The sequence below is a fragment of the Manduca sexta genome, chromosome 27 (genome assembly GCF_014839805.1).
Source record: "Manduca sexta isolate Smith_Timp_Sample1 chromosome 27, JHU_Msex_v1.0, whole genome shotgun sequence".
Classification (NCBI taxonomy): Eukaryota; Metazoa; Arthropoda; class Insecta; order Lepidoptera; family Sphingidae; genus Manduca; species Manduca sexta.
In genome coordinates, this window is record NC_051141.1 from 4,176,409 (window position 1) to 4,195,262 (window position 18,854).

Below are 18,854 nucleotides of genomic sequence, written 5' to 3' on the forward strand. Positions count from 1 at the left end.
ATCTGGAAATCTTTGGGGGAAGCCCATGTTCAGCAGTGGACATTCTGCGGCTGATGATGATGATCAATTAGTTAACGGTCCGATAGACTTAAAAAATTAAAAGTTGCTTTTACGGTCTGAAAAAGCATTGTAAAATAAGCCAGTGTACTCTACGTGTTCTTAACTGCGAATTTCGGTACGAATATTATATTATTAGTGCTAAGTGTTTTTCGTAGTTGAGTGGTTATTTTATTATTTTTCAAAATGTATCAAATAAATAATATAGGGTAAAACCGGTTAAGATGGCCATACGGCGAGATAGCTAAAGGAAAAAAAAAACACTGACCAGATGGAACTATTTTATTGTCAGTTCAATTCATGTTGTACATAAATTTCGATCTTGGCTTTAACTTAGATAACTTCTTAGTTTAGATAATAATAAACGTGTTTTTTGAGTTAAGTGGACTCCACTTTAAAGGTTTGGTCAAACAGCAGACAGGGTGTGTCGGTGACGCAGCGCTGGGGGGATGTGTACAGTTATAATATACTACTTAATATAGAATATGTGACATAGAGCAAAGGCTCTATGGCGCTCGACGTCCGATTTAATACAGACTCAAGTGCCAGCGTCGCGTCGCCGTCCCGCCTAGTCTGCTGTTTGAAGAAAGCTTTACGAATATTTATTATGGCGCCTAAGTTGTTTAAATTTTACAAAAAAATATACAGCTGTCAACCCCGGATAACAAGGAGAAATGACCATATTTGGTCGGGGGAGATGGCCTTATAGAAAGAGCGTATAAAGGCAATGTAATGCAATGTTTTAAATATCCATTCATTAGAAGTAACTCCAAACAACTGTTGTACCGTGATAGCATCATTTTGTAACAAAAATCTTTCGTCAAGTACTAGTTCGTGGTTGTGCTATGTATCATGAGTAAGATTACTAGACGCTCAGTATCTTTCCCTATTCTCTATTCTTTACCCTCTAAGGCTGGTAATGGGCATAGTATTTATGTAGTCCATTAAACCTATGAAGTTATCTTAGGTTAAATGGACTACATAAATAATAATATAACATAATTATGAAGTATCAAAATAAATTCTAAGGTAAATAATTGTTATATAGTAGATTTACGATTTGACTTTCGCTCATGGAGAGTTGGCCAATAGCGACTACAACAATTTTAACTCTAAGACTTATTCTGTTTAAACATTATTTTTTTTATTATTTTAAGAGATTAATGATCTAAGTTTAAATAAGTGTTGTTTTTTTTTATTATTTAATAATTATATTTTTGGCACAGGGTTTACATCGGTTTTACCTGTAACAAATGTTCTTCGAACCAAAGATATTTTGATACGTTTTACCGAATGTTTAATAGTTTTGTATTTAAAATTAACGGCGTTAATGGGCCGCATTTCGTATGGTCATTCAGACTTGATAACTAGTTAAAACATCATGAAGCCGTTTAGTATATTTAGTATATAGATATAATTGTGGTATCTTTCATATTTGGTCGGCATGATATATGAATTACTTATATGTATAAAACATTGATATCTATCTATCTAAATATATATAACTCAAAGGTGACTGACTGACATAGTGATATATCAATGCACAGCGCTAACCACTGGACGGATCGGGCTGAAATTTGTCATGCAGCTAGATGTTATGACGTAGGAATCCCCTAAGAAACGATTTTGATAAATTCCACCCCTAAGGGGATAAAATAGGGGATAAAAGTTTGTATATAAATCTTAGATTTTCGACTGATTGAACTGAAATTAAAGATTGGAGCTACTATGATGAAGACGTTGGCTTAAATAGGATTTTGATAAATTCAACCCCCATGGGGATAAAATTAGTTTGAACCTATCAGTACCGGGAAAATATGTAGCAAGACTTTTATCATACAGAGGACTTTTATTCCGGAAAACTCCTTCACGCGGGCGAAGTCGCGAGCAAAAGCTAGTGTCATATAAAAACAAAAAAGCTTAGTAGTATACTACAATCACAGTTTTGAGTATAATATAAATATGTATAAATAGTTTTATGCCTCTACAGATATAATGATACTGGAAGGGATTGAAACGATACTTTTTTCGGATTTTACCGCGGTTTTTTATATTATAATTTTCTCCCGACATCAGTCGGGACGAAATCTGCAATTGTTGAAAACTCGGAAGAAGGTTCCAATCATTATCTGCGACTAGACAAGCCACAAATCCTTGCCAAAGAATAACGATTCCTACCTAGGATGATTCGCGAGGCTATTGAAATTAAAACCATCCAAATTTCAATAGAGAAAATGGTTTGAATAATGCACAAGCCTGGGAGGATCCCATAAATTAAATTCAGAACAGGAGTTCTGAATTTAATTAAATCGGAATCCAAAAATCTGGCTGCCTGACTTGAAGACACTATGAACTCATACTACGTAGATCGGACAGTCAACAATAAAAAAATTAAAGAAAGATATAATTGTAAAAAATACTATATAAAATATAGTAAGTACGTTAGACTCGGACGATCAACGCCTCAGTATCCTTCATGACCAATGCTGTAAAGTTTTCAAAACGTCGAGAAAAAATTATAATTTAAAAAAAATCGCGAAAATTTAGTTTTGTTTTAATGTCTTACATTCGCATAAACATAAGAAATCATAAATTTATGGAGTGTTAAAGACTGTCTGGAGATTGAGCTACTTCGAATAAATCCTTTTTGAATGTCGATCCCACGGTCCCAATCGTTTTTAAATTGCTCTTGTTCTCACTCGTTTGGAAGTTTTTTTGTCAAACCATTGGATAAAGGTTTTTTTATGATTAACCTTCGCTTCATGCTATTTTAGTGTTTTGTTATTACTAAAAGTAAGACAATAAACGCAATCAAGGATGAAAATAAAAAAACGGTTTTTGTTTTGGCGCTTTGTTTGGTGTTCGTGGAGGTTTTCTATAACTTTTCTTGTAATATAGTCTTTTGTACAGTCATTTTAAAAGCGAAAATAATACGATGCGGGCCTGCCCACGTGCATATCATTGTATGAATTGTAATTTGTAAATCGATCTACAACTGTCTAGTCTTGCGTTATGATATCATCAGGTGTAATCGAATTATTGTCGTCTATTTAAGTTAATTAATGTGATGTGTGAATGATGGACATTATTAACTTCTATAGGTACATAGGTGTGTTGGTACTATGATTTTTTGACAGGTTTTATTGTCCTAAAAGTCGGCGTTACATGATTCGTAAGACAGTATGGTGATCTAACAGGTAATAAATATTATCGATATTTCTTTTTTGTGTGGGCAGTAGAGCGATTATAGTCAGCTGAACGAACCAGAAATTATATTACTATTAGTGATTTCTCGGTGATGTTATTAGGAGTTCATAAACTCTGCTTAAGACCCGTAGTCTTCTTCTACGATATCGTCATGGTGTTCGTGTAGTAGTAAAATTGTTATGAGATGCTGTAAGTCTCAATATGTTATGTGCCAAGATGATGGATGCCTATGTAGCTCTTTTAGGTTATAGTTCTGGGTAGCTTCTTCATAATTCTAATGTTAATCGGCAGTGTGGCGCTAACAATCAGACAAGTGACATGGTGGTCACAGTATACAGTATTGTTAAGAACATATGTATATATGTAATATTTATTGGGTAACACATTTTCAATACATTCCCATTGTTATTGGAAGAAAGAAGCCGTACTGCAAGCCTAGGATTAGACTGTCCGGTAACCGAATTATTGTTTTAGTAAAGTCAAATAAAGGTTGGGTATAAGGAAACCTACCAGTGGCGAAGCGTCCATACAAGCCGATTCCTACCGGGTTACCTTTTGTAAATTAATTAAAAATAATAAAAGAAAAACATAACGAATATAACTAGAATAATAATAGTATACTCAAACAAGTCATCTTATACTTATTCAATTAAATCAATACTTCAACTAGAACGGTACATAGTATCAATTCGTTAAGGCGATACCTCAAGGTCCATTTTCATACATTTTGATTCGGCTTTAATCTGGGTAACTAAACAAGTATGTAACTCGCGCGCAGTGCTCGCGCTTCATAGTGTTCGAAGTGAACCCGGCCGCGCATAGCTTCCCTCGCGATATTGTTGTCTCTTTCACACGCAGCGCGGTGTCTTTGTCTAATCTTTTGGAAGTGACGTAAAAATGGATGTGTGCGTGCGTGTATGTGTACTTCAGGGTAACCCGAAAATTTGCGGCTTATGTTGAGCCATTGGCGCGAACTTTTTTAATAATTTAGAATGTATTAATTAGTGTTTGTGTATTGTGTGCGTTATTAATTTTTGTTGGACTCTTTTAGGTACCTGTGTTCGAAATAATATGTAACTATTTTTAAAATTTAGAGTTTAGACTTGTTTATCTTAGAAGGAAATTATTAAGTACTACGGTATTTTACTGATTTTATTTTTATTGTGAAATGCGTATTACATCTGTAGAAAAAAATATTTCTTCGGGTTCCCTTTTGAAAATTTTCACCCTTCGCCACTGAAACCTACTGTTTCCAGAAATGTGTAAGAAATCTTTTATTGAAAGGTTCATCCCCGAGAAATAGTGATTTGGCATCATGATTATTCGCCACACTTAATGGACAGAAGTTTAAAATGTTTTTGTAAACGTAAAACTTCGTTGTTTGTTGGTATAATTAGCCAAGTTTAAGGACATGGCAGCGTAATAAAGTATTTGATAAATAATTTGCCTATAAGTCCTTTTTGGTTATTTAAATAAGAAAATATGCCCCATTTTCTATTCGCTGACTCTAAAATTTGATTCTTGCATTCAAGTAATCAGGAAAAATATATTTGATTTATATTTAAAAAAAAAACTAGGTAAGTTATGTATATATGTTATAAAAACGCAAAATGTAAATACACTATGGGATTTTGGGAAAATGTGCGGTTATAGAGATCAACGGACGATCGACGCTTCCGCATGATGTCTTGCACGTACGGTTTTAGTTTTCTAAACATAGAGCGTAGGGGAGCGTGGGCTCACCTCTACTGTCTCCAAATTTACAGAATATAATCTACGGTAGGTATTAGCCCTGTCTTCTGATAAACTTTTCTAGGAGTAGACTACAATGTATAGTATGGCAACAGCATTTTGCCATTGTTTATTGGTGATACGTGTTTTTTTAATTGAATATTTTTTTTAATTTGGTTTATCGATATGAATAATAAAAACGCAAAATGTTATATCTAAAAGCTTTCACAACAAAACATTCCTACATTTTATTTTGGTTATGGGGCATTCCGATTAGATTGTTATAAATATACATAATTTTAATTAGGCATTGTAAATACATGCTTGTTTTTTTGGTGATACGAAGTTATTAAGGCAAAAATAAGAGTAAACAACCAGCGATAGGACAATGTTCTAACGCAATTATATCTGTAATTATTAGTAAGTGTAAAAAATCATAGGGCGGATTTTTTGTGTTTCATTTTGTCGTGTTAAAAATATCATTAAATCTTTTATATTATAATTACGTTCTGGTAAGTGGCTTTTACTTTACAATTAAGTTTTTGGTCTTCGGATTTATAGGGCGTCAATTCTATTTAGCTTTATTTAGGTTTCCGTAACGGAAGTTCATACGTTCATATAGGTGAAGTTGTTAGTTACATATATTATCGAGATGTGGTGCGTGTCGGTGTGGAACACCCCGGCGCGGCGGTGAGGCGTGTAGGTGTCGGACGCGCCGCTCCGGGGCAGACGGCCAAGCAGCGGCGAGTGCGAGTGTGGCGGTGTCAAGTTCGTCGCGCGTCTCCCTGCGGCGCGGCGCGGCTACGGGCGGTCGGCGGCCGGCGGGCGCGGCGCGTATAATTAGCAGTGAGCCGTGGGAGGCGCGGCGGGCCGCACCGAGTGGCGCATGGCGGCGGGCGATGCGCCGCTCGGCTCCCGCGCATGCTGCGCTTACATTACTTTTCGGACAACCCCGCGCTCGCCGTCGACGACGACGAAGAAACAGTATATTCCATCGAGCTCATCAAGGAGTTCGAGGCTGTCGGCCGTGCTTGGAAGGCGTTCCTCGCTGACTGGCTCTTGAAAGGTGCCGGATTGTTTATGTCCCCCACGCTGCGAAGGCGGCGTCGGCGCCGCTGCTTGTTGATGTTATCGATTTGTTGCAGTGAATGTTCCGCCAACACACGCGACTATAATAATCTTGTATAAAGTTACAGTACTTCTGTGTAGTGAAAAGTCTGCGGTTCCACAACGACTGTTATTACGCGCAAAACACAAATGCAGCCGGTGCGAATATGAGACGGATATCTTTGTACTGTCGCAAAACAAAAAACGGCGTCGGGCTGCCGAGTGTTTTGTATTCATTCCTAGTCAAGTGACTTTATTTAGGTTTTCTGTGAGCGGTAACAGCTTCTACTGAAGATATCTGTGTAATGAAAACAGTTATTATTCTTCCGATTTGTCATAGGCGTGGTACAATTAAATGCGTGTAATTTTAACAAATCTCTTTAAGCATCTGCATGTTAACCTAGCGTGCCAATTTTAATGCCTGCCATTAAATATTTCAATTGAAATAAAATAACATTTCATGCTCAAGTGATGAGTGTTAGAGCACGTTTTCACTAGCGACAGTATTATAAATGCTGTAGCTAGTTCGGATTGGCCACTGACGTCATGCGAGGTTTGTGGTGACGTCATGGCCCCAGCGGCGTTTGCGCAACGCACCGGTATCGGCATCGAACGTAAATAAACAATAAACCCTGGTGGCAGGTGCCAGGCGGTAACCTCAGTTTCTCTCTTAATTCGTCCAAACATCCCACGTATTATAATTAGTATTTATTATGAAGCGATTTTGACACCGATTAACTCTACACGTTTTAAAGTTACAAAGATTTCAGCTTTACGAGCTGTGGTCGCCAAATTCTAAATGAAAATGTGTGTTTTCGTTTGCTTTCGTATTGGTTAAACATCTCTTTAAGCCGGCTCCTTGATAGGAAACCAAATCGATTCGGTACCACACTGATTCTCTAATAGTTTTTGTTGATTCTGTTAGGTTAAGAGGATGGCGTACAGGACCGGGTTTACGTCGTCTATATCAGGTGATGCAGTTTCTGAAGAGGTCGAATTATCCTCTGACAAATGGAACGAGTACTATAAAGAGGATTTAAGATGCACCATATTAATTTCTTTGAACTAAATTGTATACAATATATATCGCAGAATATTCGCGGTTACTTTTGTATATACGATATGGATGATATCTATATCTATATATAAATAAGTGTGAAGTGTTCCTGCACCAAACAATATCGGTATCCAGCGACGCATCACAATCTACTCATACAATCTCTCGACTCCGAAATAGGCACATATGCGGATTTTTATATATTATATCTTGGTACATTAAGGAAGTGAGTTCAGGGTCAGCAACTTTTTGATTTAGGCTATTAACATCTAACATAGCCTTGTCTGCTCCACATATTTTTTTAATTCCGTAATTAACATATTAATTAATAACATTTTTTTTATCTTCTAATTGGGGTCTTGACAATGTACGATGACCTATTTAAATTTTAATTATAGTATAAGGGTATGAATTTGTTCTTTAAATAGTATATGGAACAGATTTTCCCATTTTTTTTTATTGATTATAATAAAATAAGTCCTGTATTATATACTGTCCCACTGCTGGGCACGGGCTTCCACTGCTTCTGTGAGGTATTAGGCCTAAATTACCACGTTTGCATAGTACGGATTGGTAGCCTTCACATACCCTTAAAATTGTTATAGAGACCTTCTTAGGTGGCACGTTTCCTCGCTATGTTTTCCTTCAGCGATGTCATGTGACAATTCATGAAGAATACACACTTGATTTTAGAAAAGAAGGTAGAACGTCCGTGTCGTTGGGTTTTGAATTCCGTTTCGGTTCCAACTAAGCTATAGGCGCTTTTTTACAAGTCACTTAGTTTGGTTAAGTTGTCCATACAGGTCTTAAATATTTTTATCCAGTGTTAAGTCTCTGTCGTGGTCACATGCGTTGCATATCTTATGAAAAAAAAGCGCATCGCGTAGTCACATAACCCAAACTTATTATACAAAGTACAATCATGTTCCCCACAGAAGTCATGAATGCATTGCCTAATTCTAAACCAACAATATGCTCTTAAAACCTATATCGGTCTGTGTAGACATCGGCAGTGATTGTGGTTAATGGCAAAATACCCGTGCCTTGTGCAGGTATCGATGGACAGCGCCCCAAATGCGGTTACAGGAAGGCCCTTTGATGCCGCAGGATTCAATAAACTAAGTATCTTAAGTGGGCGAGACATCGTTAAACTGGTTTGAAGTTGGGTACAGTCCAAATTGTGATTTTGTACTCAAATTTGCTTATAAATTACTGCTGGATCCTTAGATCATCAAACCAATTTTAGAAATATACTATCGTAGTGCATTTTATATAAGTGGTGGTATAATTGAATATTACATAATTATCTTATATAGTATAAATTCCTTTGATTCATTATCATATGTGTTATAACGTATCGTATAGGGATAAGGTTGCGAAGGGTCCGAATTCCGATTTACATAATTTTGTGGGATCAATACTCTATTGCTATGGATCACTAAGGAATCCTGGATCTATTACTTTGGTAGAGATTCGCACAAAGGACGAACCAGAATTTCATTTTGCGTGCATAACTTTAAAGCCATAAACATTTTGAGACGGAGAGTGCCAGTTGCCTTAACGTAGTCATTGCCCTCTGTTATCGTAATATCTGGCATTTAACTGGTTGCATACATCGTGGTATATCCTTAATGTTTTAAATTGAAAATGCGTCCTATGCGTTTTTATTATTTTTTAGAATTGATTTCAAACACAGCGCCGTTCATCTGGTGATATCATTGTTACTAAGAATAGAATCCTTTGCCCGTGTACTACACCTGTGACACACAATACCTAGGTCTCATAAATATTACACACAACCATACATTAATTAATAAATCCATTAAACCATTCCACTTGTGCCGTGTCGTTTGTCCGACCATAAAATATTTGCGTCGTGAGTCCAATTGTCGTTTCTGGCGGAAGTTACATGCAAATCATAAATATCCTATTTCTTTGTTTTCGCCTTTAATATTGGCCTTCATGGATATCTTAAATATACAGTTTGTTATGCGCAATAATTTAGAATTTAAATATGTTAATGACATACCTTTGTTTCTAACTACAAATCCTTGCATCCTAACGTGACTTGTTCATATGGCTTGTATTGTTCTATCAATAAATTCATTTTATTACTTTTACACACGTGTCGTGCTAACATGCCGTGTTTACACTCATAAAGCTGTTTGCCTTGATTTACGTTTGAAAAACACAAAACTACGGAAGAAGTGATTGATTTTGAAGGTCGGTTGTTATTTCACGGCATACGTCTTGTTACCGACGTTCTTTGGACATTATTTCTTCTTTACACAACGTCAACGCATCAAATGTTATACAATTAACCATAACTGAGAAACTGGTAACGTTTCCTCATACGTTGTGTAGAAAATCACGCAATACAAAAACTACGCTGTGTACCTAAACATTGTTCCGTGCGAAATCATTAGCGAGCTGTGATACGTCGACGATCGCGCCGGCCAATGGTGAGCGGAGATTGTCTCTTTAGTGAGGTCGTAGTGGTCATTCGCGATCGCTGTGCTTCGAATGTTTGCAATGATCCAAATGTACACGGCTCCAAGTAAAATACCTTTATCGTTATATTATTTAACATGATTCACGTGTACAACTGTTTTATTAACATGTATTCCATTATAAATATTGTTCTCTGTTACAGAGGAGGATGAGTCACAGATATTCGTGAAGTTCTTCAAGTTCCACAAATGCTACGACCTGATCCCGACTTCGGCCAAATTGGTGGTGTTCGACACTCAACTACTCGTCAAGAAGGCATTCTTCGCGCTCGTTTATAATGGTCAGTGACGTTGGGATTAACTTGGTATTTATCTATTTCACAGTAGTTCGTGGAATGCGGTTTTACACGCTTGGGTGCATTCTACGACGCTTATTTCTCTTTTGTATACAAGCGCTGTGACGTATATAAAGGTCTATTTGGAATTTAGTTTTATCACTGACTCACAGTTTCAAACTGTTTGTCGTATACAATTGTGACACAAAATGCAAAGCGAATGTTTGTAATTAATTACATAGCGAGTTGATCTATTTTCTTAGTGCACGTTGCGAATTTCGCAATAAAGCCGATGCGATTGAAAGTAATATCGTGTTATGTTCAATACATGTAATGCTATGGTTTGTGTGAACACAGCTGAGAACATTGAACTCTACGTCCCACGGAATCCTCCATAAGAAACAATATAGCCGCGTGGCCATGGAGATAAGGTGTATATCGTTCCTTAAAATTCTTATCAGAATTGTTGTATTACACTCCTATTGTCTATGATGATAAACCTTAATCATGACGAAATATAAAGTAGGGTTATGAAAAATGTTTGTTTAGCTATTAGTGTTTGTATATTGTTTGTTAAGGAGGCGCCAATAGTTAATTTATACGATTCTTTGACAACTGATGTAACCGCAACTTTTGCGGTGAGCTATACAATACGTACCCAAAGGTTCCCTTCACAGTTTACATAATGTATGGTTAATATATCGTGTTTTCCAACGTGTTATTCTGTTTGTGTATAGGAGTGCGCGCCGCCCCGCTGTGGGACTCGCAGCGGCAGCAGTTCATCGGCATGCTGACCATAACGGACTTTATAAAGATCCTGCAGATGTACTACACCAGCCCCAACGTGGCCATGGATGAGCTGGAGGAACACCGGCTTGAGACTTGGCGCCGTGAGTATTCACACATCGTGGTTTTCCATATTCGCACTCTCACGCATCCTTATTTAATTTCCAATGAAACGGTATAAAAATTACGGCATTGAAACCCGTACTAATAAATGAACTAATACTGAATTGATTTAATTTGCTACAGAATAAAATTAACCATAAGAAAGTATTTTATCTCATAACAGTTTAGTTTATACTTTAACTCGGAAATAATTTTTTTTTACCCGGACGGAATTGCTATCGAAGTATAAAGTATCTATATTATTCTTTAAGAATATTTCTAATATAAAATTTTATTAGAGGTCGTTTTAATAATATTTGTCTCAAGTGAGATTATAGGAAATTGGCCGCCATTACGTGATTTATCGCGTACCTCTGCGATGGCGTACTCTCAGGGGTACCCGTACTGGAATTTGAGAAACCAGGCATTACTTACGCTCTGCCTAGAGTTATGCATAATAAAAGGAGCCATTTTCCAGCCTACTCTACTGTGTATATACTATCTAAAAACCGCTCGTTATATAATATAGAATACAAATGATTCAAATGGAGTTTAAAATCTACAAATTTGTGGAACGAAGTCGAAGGATAACAGACTGCCATCTCGACCACATTAAAGTATAAAAATAGGGTATCACATACCTATATATATACCTTACTCACTAAAATAGAAAATTGGAGATGTTATAGTTTTATTATTGTTGTATTGCATTTGAACGATCGCGCTGAATTTCCATTATATCCAGATTAACTGAGAATACTACGAATTTCACTGCCGTGCTGTGGGTCCCAGGTTTTGCGTACTGACATGTCACTAAATGTATTATTCGACATCCAGAATCCAGATTATTCATTAATCTGTTTAATTATATATATAGGTAGATAAAACGCGTTCCGCTCGCATTTTATCGTGGAAGCTTTGTCCGCTAAGCCGGGCTTTCAGGCGGCAGGCCGTGTCAGTTTATATTATGAATAGTGACGGAATGATTCGTAAAGAACGAAGGGCTTTCACCAACAGTCGTGTGTTTACTTGATGCCTATATAAAGTGCATGCAACGATTTTAATTTTTGTTTGACGGCGCGCGACGTGTCGATGCAAAAGCTTTAAAAGTTTCAAACGCGTTTGCATTTCTGTCGTGCGAATCACAATCCCAAGTAAAAATATTTCGTGGCCACGCGGGCGGTGAGTGTAATCGGAGCGATATAATCTTTGTAGACGCTTTCATAGTTTTTCCGATAAGCGAACCCTTGTTTTTATCTTAGAGTCTGGTGCATTTTATTTAATACGGTACCATGCTAATGTTTTAGACTTTTTTATTTATATTAGCACGGGAAAATGCTTTAACTGCACCTAATGGTGAATGGAGTGGGTTCCAATAGAATGTCGACTGACGAGGGACGGTTGCCCCTAGCCAGTCGTCACAATTATGCCGGTCTATTGGAACCGGATATACGTAGACTGGTCTCGGAATGCGACTCGCTTGCGTAGACCACTGCCCGCCATGGGTTTTAACACTTTGTGTACGGTGTTCGCTATCTAGGCGGACATAAAATACATCCTACCAAAGTGTCAACTGCATATTGTCAACATGAATAAAATGTTTATGAATATATTCAGCGAACAAGTGGCCCGGCATATTGTATTTGAATGAATAAAATATTGTTCAAATATGACGGATTTTATTCGAGGGTCAATTCGGATTCTGTTTATAGTTTCTCGTGAACGATATTTATTTCTAGAAATTTCAAGCCACGAGTGCACGCGTTGATTGATTATAATTTTTATATCATTGGTGATATCTCTTTTTAAATAATTTATGGTAGACATTATTTAAAGTTCATTTGTAAACTATCTTGATTCATAACTTTATGTCGCATCCCAACATCGCTGCATGATCGAAAATTCGAATGATCTAGGTGTTTTCACAGAATTTGTGTGTTGTGTGGAATCAGGGTTTATTTTTGAATCATCACTCAGCATAATATGAGACGACTTTATGGTATTTGTTATGAATTAATAAGTTTTGTTCGTAGTTGCCGCTCGGGTGATTCTCTATTGCCTTAACACGTTAACTGCCAACGCGGTCCATCAGTGCTTGATTATCCTACGAAGCCAAGTAAAAATTCCCGATTTTGACAATTTTCATAGATTATTTTTTTCTATTATTTAGTTACATTAATACATAAATAATTTGTATTATAAATACAGAATCGTTTCCGATTCTCTATTATGAGTTATTAAGCTCGGAAAAGATAAACCCCCATGGCTTCAGTGGATGAAATAACCAAAAACATTACACAGGACCGTGCGGCCACAATGTTGCTGACCCCCGCCCGCGACACTAAATTAAGTTTATTAAGAAGATTTTATTCTTTTATAGCATTTTTTGAGTACATTTTAATAAACAGATATTATTTCTGTAATAAATTGAATTATTTTATTATAATTTCAAGAAACTATAATAGTGATATAAATTTTACAATAGCATCTCAAAAATATATAAAGTCAAATTCTGATAAAAGAACCAACCTATATAGAATTAATTGGAGGGCCGCGCGGGTCAGTTTGTAAGCTAATTATCTCGCTACCGCTGCCCTTCGGCCCAACAGAGAGTTTTGAACATAAGCCTGGCGCGCGGTCATCGTTGTCCGACGCGGCTTGAACGGAAAGCATCAATGTCGCCCAACATTGTCCCCCATGGCCCAAATGATAAAACTTTATCTTGGCAGTTAACGTGTTAATTGAAGTAATGTAATCAGTTTGTAGATTTTATTATTCATACAGAGGGCTGCGTCCATACATCCCATTCAGAAATATTTCTTCTTCCACCTGTACTTATCCCATTCGAACGACTTTAGTTCGTCCTGATGACAACAAAATCCATGTATAGATAATTAACAAACTATTTTATAATAGATTCAGTGCTTCGGAAAATAACCTTTACACACAAATAGCTTCTGAAAAAATAGAAATGTCGCTTATTTATTTTATACACAAAACACGTTTCAATCATAATACACAGTATGTTACAGTTGAGGTTTTTTAACATAATTATAATCAAAAACTTGTGTTTCAAATTTGTGTTGCTTATCAAACGGCTATGGATTTGCAGAAGTGCTCAAGGGGTCGGTGATGCCGCTGGTCTCGATCGGGCCTGACTCGTCTCTGTTTGAAGCGATCCGCATGCTGATCACCAACCGCATCCATCGGCTGCCCGTCATAGATCCCGACACAGGCAACGTGCTGTACATACTCACGCACAAGAGGATACTCAGATTTCTTTTCCTATACGTAAGTATAATAATATAATAATAATATCAGCCCTGTACTATATACTGTCCCACTGTTGGGCACTGGCCTCCTCTACTACTGAGAGGCAATAGGCCTTAGACCACCACGCTGGCCTAGTGCGGGTTGGTAGACTTCACACACCCTCGGAAATTCCTAATAGAGAATTTCTCAGATATGCAGGTTTCCTCACAATGTTTTCCTTCACCGTTAAAGCAACCGATAATTCACAAAGAATACACAAAGTCAGAGGTGTGTGCCGTTGGGATTTGAGCCTGCGGACATTCGTTTCGACAGTCCGTTCCACAACCAACTAGTCTATCTCCGCTTTATACATAAGTAACTGGACGCAATTGCGAGAGGGAACCAATTGGCAACCTCGTAACACTTGTGTCAGTCATGGAATGATTACTATTAATGCAGATTTATTACTTTCGTACAACACAACTGTCCAAGACGTAGCAGTTCTTATAAAATGGCAGCCTGCAATTACTCAGTATAATAACCGGCAAAGAACTTTAACACACTACTGCGTGGTGGGTTTTGCTTAACGGAACAACAACCTAACTTGAAATAAATGTCCTCCAAGCGCTGTAGTGGTATAGTGTGTTTGTCGGATATTATAGTATTGTAAGGCAATCGTGAAGCTTACCTATAAGGTTTGCTCGTCACGACATTTCAAAAATGATCTTGTTTAATAACAAATGCTACAAAAGAACTCTGAACTTCAGATAAACGAGCTGCCGAAGCCGGCGTACCTTCAGAACAAGCTGCGCGACCTGAACATAGGCACGCTGAACGACATCGAGACCGCCACTGAGGAAACGTCCATCATCGAGGCGCTCCGCAAGTTCGTCAACAGGCGTGTCTCGGCGTTGCCGCTCATAGACGCCGAGGGGCGACTCAAGGATATATACGCCAAGTTTGATGTTATTGTAAGTGTTCATATATTTTTCAATGTTCAAGCTAACGATTTGTTCGCTTTGTAGCAGTGAAAGCCCACAAATTGAGCAACTACGTAGAAAAAAAAACAATTATAAAGTATTGTGTAACACAACACTGTTCGGCCCCATTCGATAGTCGAGATATTGAGCGCTAATTCACATAAAGCTCATGAATTGCGATTACTATAACATGTGTAAAACCGGAACACGGCCGTGCTTGCACTCTAATGCTTGCCAGCAAAAATCATAAAAAAAAAGGTTTCTTAACGTTCTCAGGCATACTTCTGTACGGAAATCTATTATCTTTATCAGGGATGGCGAAAAAATCACACGCGTGCTGTTATTAACTCAAAAGAAAATGATTTGAGTATACCAATAATAATTGACAAACGAAAATATAGTTAGGTCTTAAAAAATTCGCCAGTAAAGCGTTTAGGGAATAGCTGAGCTCTACCCATCATTAATTTTGTCACGTTAGCCAATAAATGTTAGCCATCGCTGATCTATACCATTATGATTTCAGAATCTGGCAGCAGAAAAGACATACAACAACCTGGATGTGTCGCTGAAGACGGCCAATGAACATCGCAACGAGTGGTTTGAAGGCGTTCAGAAATGCACACTCGATGAGACGTTGTTTGACGTTATGGAGAGGATAGTTCGCGCCGAGGTAATTATTACAGCTTATATACATACACTGGGTATTGTGAAGAAAGAGTAATTTGTAGTTTAGCTTCCTTTTCTTTGTACTATAAAAGTATTTTTTGTAATCATTCTACGCAAATGATAAATTAATTACACATGAATTTAATAAATTTGTAAGCTCTATCATACACGAGGAAGTTACAAGTCTAATATGGAACAATATATGTAATTCCTATTCAGACATGGTGTTATTTCACCAGGTACATCGTCTGGTGGTGGTCGACGAGGAGGACAAAGTGATCGGCATCATATCGCTGTCAGATCTGCTCATGTATCTAGTACTGCGTCCGACCGGTGAGTGCGGCGGCGCCAGTCTGCGCAATGAACACGCCGCCATCGAGGAGAAGGACGAGACCCCTACCGCCGACGACGAGGAGGAGGGCGCGTGTGGGGGAACCGCAGACACACAACAGTAAAGTAACTCGTGCCAACTACCGCTCATCGATGCTGCATTGTGAGAGGTCGAGGTAATCGAATCGGTCAGCGCCGATTTTAAACGAGGCGATCTGATTGGCTGTTGTATGCACTAAGAATGCACCGGCTACTGTACTAGACGCGGCGCAGACGCACGTGCGGCATCTGTTTAAGTCATGTTCCTGACAAGTGTAATGTTTTGTCAATGACAAGCGCGTGTTGTATTCTCTATGGTCGTATTTGTAACCTCAAAGTATCAATCGGTGTTTGACGTGTCAATAAATGTCAATGTGTAGTTTAATCGGTCGTATATATGTAGGAGAACAATCACGTTACTCATTATTATGTTAAGGCGTGTCTCATTGCAAAAATCTGATTTCGATGTAAGACAATTTTCGTGTACTACGGCTTGTGTGGTGTGGACGTCGAGAACTGTTAAGTACCAGACGGTTGTGAATAAAATCGAAATTGTAACCGAGCGTTTATGTTGAAAACTATTTTTGATTCCAACTTTTTTTTATATGATATTTATGAGCATATTCCATTTTTTTTGTTTGTTTTTGTGAACCAACTTTACTGTCTCTTTGTTGTACGATGTTCTTCCGTATTCACGTAAGGTTCTGACCGATAGCCTGTGGTGTGTTGCTATACATTCTCGTCATAATCCCGTTGTGATACGGTATACTTTGTATAGTATTTTGTATACAAATAAGTATATCGCCCGGCGCGTGCAGGCCACCGGTGTCTCACGCTCGTGGCTCAACACATAAATTTGTAGTCGATATTGACCTTCTATGTGTTAATTATTGTACTTATTGAATCGTTTTTTTAAACTTTTGATATAAATATCATATTAAGAAATCTTAACAATTTTTGGGAGAAATTTTGTGGGTAGTTTTTGGAAGTAACAATCTTAAATGTAATCATTGCCCACTGGGCAGTTATCATTTTCACATCATGACGGTTGAGTGTGCAGAGCTAGTGCAGGGTTTTTTGCCAAAAGTATGCGAACTCATGTGTGGAACGACAATATGGCAGATTAGTGAAAATATTGTTCACTCGTAAAAACGGGACGTATATTTTTCATACAGATAATAGTTTTTTTTAAAGACTGCAAATATCATTCACACTATTTCTAGTTCTAGACTTGATACGCTACGTAAAATTACCCTGTATGCTATGGGATTCAAATGAGAAGATGGACGACTCTAGAAATATTTTGACAATGAAAACATGTACCGATGTTCAACTTGATTGATGACACTGTTGACAAAAAAAAAAAAATGTATGGTATCATGCAATTTTCCATCAACTAAAATTGACTTTTATTAGCCTGTAAACAAAATCGATTTTCTCAAATTTGTTTATATGCTATATGTATGAATTGTTATGATTTAATCTGACTGTATTATATCCGAAGCATATAATCACTGTCATATTTTATAAAATTCTACTTAAAATTTTATATGACTAAATCTACAAGATTACTCAGTTAATCACGTGACTTGTTGCCCTAATTTGCAGAATATTTTATTGCTTACCATACACCATGCCGCATACACATTATAAAAGAAAAACAAAATGGCTGTTCGGTCCTATCTTATTTGAGTCTAATAGCAAATATATTTTTTAAGATATTGAATCGAATCCCTAACTTCCGAGAAATGTTTAAACGGTCGGTACCTAATTGCGTTTCCTCGATATAGTAGCCGTGTGTTTGTAGTTATTTTTTCTTACTTCATACATAGTGTAATTATGTCTGCGAGTGATGTATGTTTAACATTTCTGTCTGCATGGCGGGGCGTGAGCGCGTGCGCGAGTCACATCGATCTCACAATCGATCCAAATGAAATTGTGACACAATAGACAAGTGATAATAATTTATGCATGTATTTTGGTCTCTATGTGATTACGAGCCCAAATATTAACTAAAATAATAGATTAGAACTGATAGTAAATTACCATGTAATGTTGTGCACGTCGCAATATACTTGAGAACTTAGATAATAGTGCAATATTTAATAATTACGCGCTTTTAGCTCTCAATTATCAATAATACTATTAGATGTGATTATTATTTCTGTGAACAGCGATCGTAAACATTTTTGTTCGTTTGTAATTTATTGTATTATTTGAATTATACATCCCGTTTATATTTCGTAATATAAATGGTGACGAGATATTAAATATTATTCAATGTTATAAATATTACTGAACGTGTATAATAATTATTTATATGAATATCGACTTCATTAGTGTGTTTAATTAAATGGATTTGTCTGACTAGATTCTTTGACTACTATACAAATGACTTTGTAAACGCTCACGCTGTCCGTAGGTATTATAAAATTGTGTTATTATTTATGAGTAGAATAACGAGTAATAATAAATATTATCTGTTATAAATGTTGTATTAATAAATTCTGTAACAATTTGTAGCAGTAGGAATGTAATTTGAAAATGTATGCAATAATGATCCATTGATATAGTTACCCATTGTCCAAGAGATCGGCTGTGAGGTGAACTCCTTCGCGTTTACGGTTTAATGTAGGTTTTAAAGGTTAAATTAAGCCGATCAGTATATTCCTTTATGTGTTCAATATTACTGGAAAAAAATAATACGCACATAACACCATTATAAAATCTTGAAATAAAATACATGGCTCCATCA

The 18,854-nt window shown here is 37.0% G+C and overlaps 1 protein-coding gene across 2 annotated transcripts in view; it reads left to right on the plus strand.

Annotated features, from left to right (window-relative positions):
- The window catches only part of LOC115448629, a 119,357-nt gene extending 100,503 nt beyond the window's left edge, over positions 1 to 18,854 (plus strand). For both annotated transcript variants that reach the window (XM_030176117.2, XM_030176116.2), the window contains exons 11-16: positions 9,813 to 9,950; positions 10,682 to 10,834; positions 13,945 to 14,123; positions 14,852 to 15,055; positions 15,588 to 15,734; positions 15,970 to 18,854. In XM_030176117.2, the coding sequence (XP_030031977.1) occupies positions 9,813 to 9,950; positions 10,682 to 10,834; positions 13,945 to 14,123; positions 14,852 to 15,055; positions 15,588 to 15,734; positions 15,970 to 16,185 (1,037 nt within the window). In that variant the 3' untranslated portion in view covers positions 16,186 to 18,854. The remainder of the gene's footprint in view (positions 1 to 9,812; positions 9,951 to 10,681; positions 10,835 to 13,944; positions 14,124 to 14,851; positions 15,056 to 15,587; positions 15,735 to 15,969) is intronic.